The sequence below is a fragment of the Aplysia californica genome, unplaced genomic scaffold (assembly GCF_000002075.1).
Source record: "Aplysia californica isolate F4 #8 unplaced genomic scaffold, AplCal3.0 scaffold00257, whole genome shotgun sequence".
In the NCBI taxonomy this organism is placed as follows: Eukaryota; Metazoa; Mollusca; class Gastropoda; order Aplysiida; family Aplysiidae; genus Aplysia; species Aplysia californica.
The window spans coordinates 673,990-683,567 of record NW_004797527.1 but is presented as its reverse complement, the minus strand read 5'-3'; the positions used below and the strand labels follow the sequence as shown (position 1 = coordinate 683,567).

Sequence of the window (9,578 nt, the reverse complement as noted above, 5' to 3'; positions counted from 1 at the left end):
ACACACACACACACACACACACACACACACTTCAGCATATAACCGCCTCTTGAGTTTAATATATTGCTAACATTTTCTCAAATGGGGTACAAAATCCATTGTTGCTTTGCCTCTAAACATAAAGAAACACCTGTTCTAACGGGAGTGTCGAAGAGAAAAATGTAAAACTTAATATTATTTTGAACTGAAAGAAACACGCAAAAATCTATTCTTAAAACGGTGTTGCACCCATCGCTCAGCGAATAGCCAAGGATCAGAAAAAAGCCATGGGTGGTTGGCAGATGCTCTGGTGTGTTTTTCTCCTTCTTTCCTCTCAAATATCTATCGTGCTTTTCTCTTCTCCTTTTTTTGGTAGTAATTGTTACTCTCTTGTAACACCTCTAATCTTCGGCACATGTATGATCTCATGCTGTTGCAAGTGCTGTAAAACTCTTACTAAATTGAAATAATAAGAAAAATGCCAATGACGGTACATGTAGTTGTTAGCTGTTTCCTAATCAAGTGCAACATATGAAAGATTACATCTTATGAGAAATGTCATAAAGCAGAGTAACGGTGTATTTAGAGAGAACATGTAGATCTATCACAACTGAACGATTCGAGTCTATATCTGTGAATATCTTATGGAAATTGTAATTGAAATTAAAACAAAAATGACACTATAAATTGAAAAGAAAAGAATTCTCAACTCCCGGAAAGAAAAAAAAGGCAAAATTAAAAATGGACTTTAAGGTAGATGGTTATCAGACAGACACGTGAAATAGAATAGAACAACAAAAATAACAACATTCACATCAAACGGTAGAAGAAGAAGAAGAAAAAGAAGAAGAAGACGAAGAAGAAGAAGAAGAAGAAGAAGAAGAAGAAGAAGAAGAAGAAGAAGAAGAAGAAGAAGAAGAAGAAGAAGAAGAAGGAGAAGGAGAAGGAGAAGGAGAAGGAGAAGGAGAAGGAGAAGGAGAAGGAGAAGGAGAAGGAGAAGGAGAAGGAGAAGGAGAAGAAGAAGAAGAAGAAGAAGAAGAAGAAGAAGAAGAAGACTAACTCATGGATGTGTTGTTCTTTACGACATTGCCGATCTTTCCATGTCGCAACATTGCCAAGACCGAGATGTAAATTTGTCGAACAAACGAATCTCCAATGAAGCTGATTGACACATTCTCCAGCATCGAGCATAGATCTGCCTTTGATTTGAAGGTGGTCATCTGTGAACAAATTTACAGAGCAATCATAAGTAAATCTAATTATATTATCTTAGCATATTCAAATTAGAACAATTCTACAAACCAACCATATACCGTAAATAATTATAGTATGACTTGACGTGGCAAGAATTTCATAAGAAAAGGTAAAATAGTTTTAGATAATAAACTCTGTTCACACAATAAAATACATATATTCTAGTATACGTGCATAATTATAGCGATTTCCTTTAGGACTTCAACCTAGGCAACGTCATGTCTGCCTCTCATAATTCTTCATCTTTGCTTCTAATTACCAACTTATCTTTTAAACTGCTTTCAAAGAAATGCTCAACTATCTTTTAAGAAAATAGCATTTATGCGTTCCCTTCTAAGCCCTTCTTTCCAATCTTGAACCTTGGAAATCCCGATTTTACCAGAAACGCTGTGCTGTTATTCTCGTCTTGGTGTCCCAGGATGATTCCTTTATCATTTTTGTTGATTGAAATGTGTTTGGGAAAGGATGGGTGGGTATGTAAATAGGTTTGTTGAAACACGTCCATTTCCGATGTCCATAAAATGCTTGTCTCGACAGCTATAAAACAATACATTCACAATAATCCTTGCAAAATTTACAGGTAAATTTTGCTCCATAATATTGAATGGCCATTAAATAGCACAGCATTTTGTGATGCCGAACTCTTTGGTAGGATTATGGAACAGGTCTGGCAGCGAAAGGGTTAAAGTTGTCACAATATTGAATGACGGCACGTCAAAATCTTCAGAAGATATAGCCAATGAAGCTCCATTGTCAACTTCAAAGGTGTTCAGGATTCTTACTGACAAAATGAATTTTAGAAAAGAAAATGTTTTTCCAAAATGAGCACCCCATTTGCTCACCCAGGGTCAAACAGATGTGAAGTGAGAGTCAATTCCTCTATGGTTTTGCTCCATAGGTTTCAGAGACAGCATGTCGTCAAATCACTGTTTTCTATGACACTAAGGGTACAGTATAACGGTCGGTCCCAACAGGCACTATTGTTAACGCCCAGTACTATAAAATGGTCTTGCAAGAAAAATTGAGATCAGCTGTTCGGAAAAAGTGACTGGCCTGCTGGAAATCTAGAGTAATGTTCCATCATGACAATGCTGCTGTCTACCAAACCAGTACTGCGACGGAACTTTTTGGGAAGCTACACTTGGCTAACGTTGGAGCAGTCACGCTATTTACCCGATCCGGTTCCCTGTGACTTCTATGTTTTCCCCAAGATGAAGGAACACCGTTGTCGGCAAAGGTTTGAATAGGAAGGAGACATTAAACTGGCCACCTTAATGGGCGAATAGGTCCCTTGACAAAGTCACTTTGTCACTGTATTTGACGGTGGTGTATTGAGACCGGCGGTGGTTATGCTTAATGGAACATGAGATAAAGGTGTGTTATGTCAGATTTCTTATAATGAAAATTTTTAAAAAATTATATGAATGTAGGAAACTTTCTTCCTTCTGCCGTTGTCTGTCAGTTTTGTATATTTCCAGCGCACAATGAAACTATTGTGTCGACACATTCCTACCTGTGGGTGGTTGGCAGGTGCTATGATGTGCTTTTCTCCTTTCTTATCACATATCTATCGTCTCTCCATCTTCTTTTCCTTGTTTGTTACTCTTTAGTAACACCACTAATTCTGGATACTTATACAACCCATTTGTGCTCCAAGTGTTGTGAGACGCGTAGTAAAACTAAACCAAAACACTTCTCACTGCTCAAACTGTATCTGGGGGCTCTCGTGGCCTAGACGTTAAGGTGTTCGCTCTCATCCAAAGGTCCTGGGTTCGAATCCACGTAGCGACAAAATTCTTTTTCTTCTCTAAAATAGTCTCCTTTCAACTCTTTTCCTGTTCTCCAGCAATGTTCTGTCGTCTGCTTTCATCTCCACTTTCTACCCCCATCCCCTCACCTCCTTTGCCTCCCCCTCCTCTGGGTTCCTGACTCTTTCTGCAACCTCTCAACTTCTTCGCCTTGGCCCCTTCTTACTGCTGTCTTTCAGCCACAACCCTGATCTTCTGGTAGGAAAGATCTACACCTAGCCTTCTCGAACAAAGGCGAAAAAATCTCGGAGGTCCCGTGTGCAAGTTGTGCACGTTAAAGATCTCTTGGTGGTCTAAAATCGATAAGAGTAGGCTTCGGCCGCCACCCGGGCAAAATTCAAAATTTCCTACAAACTGAAAATGTTCAGTGTGTCACGCGCGCGCATATGGCGCACACACCAACCCCCCCAAAAAAACAACAAACAAACAACAACAACTGTATCTAGGCGTAAAAAAAATTATTACGTTGATGAATAAAGGTATTACATAGTATTTTTATCTCTTAAACACCGGTGACAGAACTTTGTTAATTTTTCCCCCAAAAAGGGCAACTGAAGCAGATTCTACAACTCATCAAATCTAATCTCATCGCAGTTACGTAGCACGTAATACCATCTAAAAAAAATCTGGTGAGGATTTTGTATAAATATAAATATGTTGTCCAGCAGGTCCTCATATGATACCCAGAATGCACCTTCGGTATACTTTCATCGTGGTCTTTATTATCTTGATATTCCTGTCAGACCATTATTTCTTTGATAGACCACACAATACCCTGGGCATTTCCTATATTATTCAATCTAATGCTTAATTTTAACAGTAAAACTGTTTTCACTTTCATGCTTTTCTTTTTGAAAGAGAGATTTCCAGTTGCTCGGTTGGTCTTCCTTGGTTGGACACATAATATACATTCTTTTCCCGCTGACGGTTCATTACATCAAAATCAGTTAAATGTCACGACGTCTTGTATCAGATCCCGCCGGGTAAACATGTGACAGCCAACAGTACGGCTTGTATCAGATTACACATGTTTGCACTTTTATTTAAACACACATGCAGGCTCACACTTATATTTAATGTATATGTTTGCATACAAAGGCACACGGGGCCTCTCTGACTTAAAAAACCTCCCTTAAAATACACAGTGGTAACCTTTCGATGTACGTAGCGACGGACACTTATTTAACCGACCAATATTCGTCATAGTCAGTAGCTGTTCAAACTTACAATGATGTCTTTGTGAATGTACTGGGAGAGAGGTCGTCTAACAGAACCCACGACTGCGAAGAAATTAATTTACGGGCAGGAATGCCGCGGCACACTCTCTCACATTATGGGAACGGTAAAATGTTATTTCTCCTCACACTTGAACAGGGTGGACAGGTAATATAACTGCTCCCTGTTTGCTTGTAGAGACAGTTGTTCCTTCGTTTTAAGGTCGACGACACGGTTTTGCTCTAGGATAATTTTGAAGATCTTTCTTTTTGATTTTATTGAAAATGATACAGCAACAAAAAAGGACATACTGATTTAATGATTTACAGAAATTACCGCACAATAAATGGCGTTCACTGTCACAAAATGAAATATACGTCAAACCTCTTTCGAAAACATTGTCCCGTTTTTGTTAAAACAGGTACATTTAAACCTACATAAGTAACTATGCTACTGTTTAGTTGAAAAGAAGGTAGGCTTATACCTTAGATATAAGATGGCCTAGAACTTCAGGATATTGAAGGAAACATAAAGCGTTCTCAAAATACGGGCAACAGGCCGAAAACCCTATTGTTACCTTGCATGCTGGATCTTTTAAGACGTAAGACCCAAAGTCTGCGTGCATTTCCCTTCTCAGATCAAAACAGGTGCTGCAGCGACATTGGTCTACAGATTTACTTGCACACTGGAACTCGAAGCAACACGGTGTAGGCCCATCAGGATTGCACAGGGCTCGAAACATTCTACCTTTAAAATTAACATTACCTGTCGTAAAGAAAGAGTTAAAAACGTCAATGATGAGGTATATATATATTTTTTTCGTGTAAAGAAAGAGAAATAAAACAAAATGAATAGCGAGAAAAATGACACGATGAGCCGATAGCAGAAGAACTCGATGGAGTGTTCATACTCAGGGAGTATAGCATAATACATAATCGCATCTATTACTGCTATTAAAATTACAACAACAACAACAACAACAACAACAGCTACAAAAAACAACAACAACAACAGCTACAAAAAACAACAACAACAACAACAACTACTACTACTACTACTACTACTACTACTACTACTACTACTACTACTACTACTTTGAAAAGGTAGGAGACAAAAGGGCGAGAAACATGACCCCAGAAAGGTCTTTTAGTAAGTTCCAAGACTGGCCGGACGAGACCCATTATGAGCCAGGCCAAGAGCTTTATATGAGAAGTCGATGATCACGTTTCACATCCTCCTCCTCCTCCTCCTCCTCCTCCTCCTCCTCCTCCTCCTCCTCCTCCTCCCCCTCCTCCTCCTCCTCCTCCTCATCATCATCATCATCATTGCTGCACCCATTTTTTGTCGGAGTCAAGTGAACGCTCTCAATCATGTTAAGGTCTAAATTTGGGATAAATTTGTGAATTCTATCAAAAAGTTATTTTCATAATGCCGTTAAAAAATATGTATGGACGGCCTATATCTACTAAAACTGTCATACGCACCACAATGTCCATCGTCTCGCTGAAGTGTGGGAGGGAGTTTGAAATATCCAATTCTGACGTCGTCGAGAAACGATTGTATTTCTATAAGTTCTCTTTTTGGCGGTGTTCTTGACACCCAGTACCCATTTTGTACCGCACTCAGTAAATCCACACATCTCGGATTTTCCTTCTTGAAAACAGTGACAAGCGGGGGGCTAATGGTTGCCTGCTGTATCTTTTGTATTCCACTGAGATCAACATTAGTACTGGCACGGTATCGTGACACATATCCCATACCAAATAAAGAGGCACACGCCAGACAGAGTAATGCTAAATTAGTCTTTGTTGTTGCCCTCATGATGTTATCAGTAGACTAATATCTTGAAGCATGCACACTTTCCAAAAGTCAATGTACTGAAACACAACACTGGAAAGCCTTTCCGTTGTGGAGAGGCAAATTTTTCAGCCAGGCCCGTATCCGTAATCTAATAATATACCGTACCAGTAGCAGACCCTGTCCACTGTACACTTCACGAATCGACTGAAGTGTGACGGCTTTAATGCTGGACACACCAATCCACCCCTCCTCCCCTTTCCACGCGGACACACTGGTTGGGGTAATAAAGAGTGTCTACACACAGAAAGCAATGGAACAGAACACAATTTTTCTTTCATTCTCCATGAAAAAAATAGCATAAAACCAGCACAGCCAAGTACTGCGGCTGTTTCTGCGCCCACTTACTGAACAACAGACAGCCACACGGCAATAGACGGCATTATAACACGTGAGTGCTTTGTCCTTGTATTTCTCCCGCAGTCGGTCAGAACAGATAGACCACTTCAAAATGTATGATTTTCTTTTCTTCCAACCTTCCACTACAATAGGTATTGAGAGGGGAACTTTATCGGTGGAAAGATAACGTTATAAATTTTATTTTTTAAACATATTCCAAACATTCCTCAATTTCAAGCTAGAGAATAAAGTAAAAAGATATCGTGTATGGATTGACGAGGTACAGAAAGAACTGAAGGAAAGATAAAGTGTGTGTGTGTGTGCATGTGTGTGTGTGTGTGTGTGTGTGTGTGTGTGTGTGTGTGTGTGTGTGTGTGTGTGAGTATATGTGTCTGTGTCTGCGCGTGTGTGCTCGTGTATACTTGTGTGTGTGTGTTTGTGTGTGTTGTGTGTGTGTATGTGTGTGTGTGTGTGTGTGTGTGTGTGTGTGTGTGTGTGTCTGTGAAAGGTGAGGGGTTTAATATAACACTGTAGGTCTGTCTCATCCTATCTCTCTCCTTCTCTCTCCTTCTCTCTCTTACCCTCTCTGTGTGTGTTTCTCTCTCTCTCTGTATATATATATATATATATATATATATATATATATATATATATATATATATATATATATATATATGTACATATTTATATATATAATATATCTATCTATCTATCTATCTATCTATCTATATTATAACATATATATATATATCTATATATATATATATATATATTGGGCTTGTGTGTGTTTGTGTGTGTGTATGTGTGTGTATGTGTGTATGTGTGTGTGTGTGTGTGTGTGTGTGTGTGTGTGTGTGTGTGTGTGTGTGTGTGTGTGTGTGTGTTTATGTGTGGAAGGGGAGATGTTAGTAGGCACTGGGGTAGTGAATTGACAGCGAGGGGCCCTTCCCAGTTTTTCGGCGTACCGGTAATAAGAATGTAGTTTGGATTCCGATAAAGCCGACAATGCCTATCGGTGCTTAAAGCCGCCTGCAGTCTGCCAGCTCTATGTGGTGGAAGTTGGAAATCATAAGGGGATTTTTATACATATCGGCGCTTACTGAGTCAGTCTCCGAAATCGGCGTTCTCTATGTTTTCGCCTATAGAAACTCACGCCTCACGCTCATACCTCACACCTAAACGCAGGAGTGGAAAAGTGAACTGACTTATTCTTACTTGCAATGGGCCATTGACCTTCACTCACACCTCACACTTCACAGGTCACAGCTCATGCGTGAGCCGAGAACTGAACATTTTCACTTTTTTTGAGGCATTTCTCATTCAAGTATAGTAGAATTGTAAATGGGCTGACTCATCAAGTCACGCTCATAACTATGCCTGGTCTACAACAGGGAACTGCTGCCTTTTCTTTCCTAATCCTTACTATTGTCATTTTCCTCTACTTCTTTTGTATGTTTGTCACTCTCTTGTGACCCGCTATTTCCGGGGTGCCTTGATAGTCGAAGCAGACCTTGCGCTGTTGAGCTGTGACCTGTGAAGTGTGAGGTGTGAGTGGAGGTCTTGTTGCGTCGGTGGCCTAGTGGTTAAGCTCTCGGACTCGCAACCGTAAGGTCGTGGGATCGAATCCCGTCAAGGACCTGACGTTGTGTCCTTGGGAAAGGCACTTTACACGAATTTTCCTCACTTCACCCAGGTGGGAATGGGTACTCGACTATAGGCAGCGAAAGATCTTGTCAGTTTGTTAGTGTTTGAGCGCTTAATCAGCTGCCTGCACTGTATGCTTCCCGGGAAGCTGAGAATGTTTCGGAGTGTTCTATGGTCTGCTGGGGTAATAATATAGTGTAAAGCGCATAGAGCGTGCTGTCGAGCGGGGATATGCGCGGTACAAATGCTATTTATTATTATTATTATTATTAGTTAGAGAGGTGGGCAGAGTAAGTCTGATTCCCTGTAAAGACTTCTCTGTTGACACCCACCCCTTGGCGCTCATATGACCTTATGCAGTAGCGAGCGCCGTAAAACTCTCTACTATAAAAAAAGAGCGTTTCCACCCCCGGTAGAGCTGGATGGGAGCCAGATTCCGTTGTCAACAGTGTGCAATTTTTGACAGCAGAAAGAAGTCAAGGAGTAGCAGTAGAAAGGCTGCAGAAAAAGTCAGGAGCCAAGAGGAGGGGGCAAAGGAGGTGAGGGGGTGTGGGGCTGAAAGGGAAAACGAAAGCAGACGACAGAACATCGTTAGAGAGCAGGAAAGGAGGTGAAAGGAGAACATTTTAGAGAAGAAAATTCACCATCGTTGTTCGGACTCGGACCCAGGACCTGACGAATGAGCAGAGGCTAACATTGTAACCTCTTGACCACGAGAGCCCTTGCCTCCTACAGGAACACGAAATAGTGGGAAGCAAGGCCGGCTAAACTTCAAATTAACTCGGACAAAAAACTAAAAGAGAAAAATAGTAACATAGGCCACAGAACAGAGTTGCACTTGTCTTACTCTTTTCACAGTTGTGAGAATTTAGACGCACCTGTGAGGTTGAAACAAACTCATAGAAAGGGAACAGATAAAAAAACCCACCAAACTTATTACTCCAAAATGTACAAACAATTAATACATGTAGGTTTCGAACGTTCTTCTCGTTTCACTTTGACCTGCTGTTTCTATTTCCATCTATCAAACATTTTTTAATGTTTTGATTTGATACAGCATTGCGCCTATTTTGTTAAGAGGCAGTTTCCCTTTGTAACACCACAACACTCTGAGAGAGAAAGAGGCGGAGGTGTTGAGGAAAAGACAAGAAGCCTAGCGATCTATTCTTGCTTGATTCTTTGTTCATGAGGAACGCGATACAAAAACAGATTTGCTATTGAGAATGTAAAGAATAGCTGGAGTTAGGTGACACGTCTCGAGAAAAATAAATTAAGGCCTTTTATTTTTACTCCGAAAAAAACCCCCCCAACAACATATAGGCCAAAAATGAGCACAACGGTTGGGTTTATAATAAATGCCTATAACACACACAAGCACACAATCTCATGCATGTATGTATGTATGTATGTATGTATGTATGTATGTATGTATGTATGTATGTATGTATGTATGTATGTATGTATGTATGTATGTATGTATGC

At 40.3% G+C, this 9,578-nt stretch overlaps 1 protein-coding gene across 1 annotated transcript in view; it reads right to left on the bottom strand.

Moving 5' to 3' along the window:
* The window catches only part of LOC101853007, a 13,411-nt gene extending 6,909 nt beyond the window's left edge, over window positions 1-6,502 (bottom strand). The window contains exons 1-3 of the mRNA XM_005100712.3: window positions 5,741-6,502; window positions 4,834-5,021; window positions 1,040-1,199 (exon numbers count right to left, since the gene is read on the bottom strand). Coding sequence (XP_005100769.1) covers window positions 1,040-1,199; window positions 4,834-5,021; window positions 5,741-6,077 — 685 coding nt within the window. The 5' untranslated portion in view covers window positions 6,078-6,502. The remainder of the gene's footprint in view (window positions 1-1,039; window positions 1,200-4,833; window positions 5,022-5,740) is intronic.
* Window positions 6,503-9,578: the final 3,076 nt, after the last annotated feature.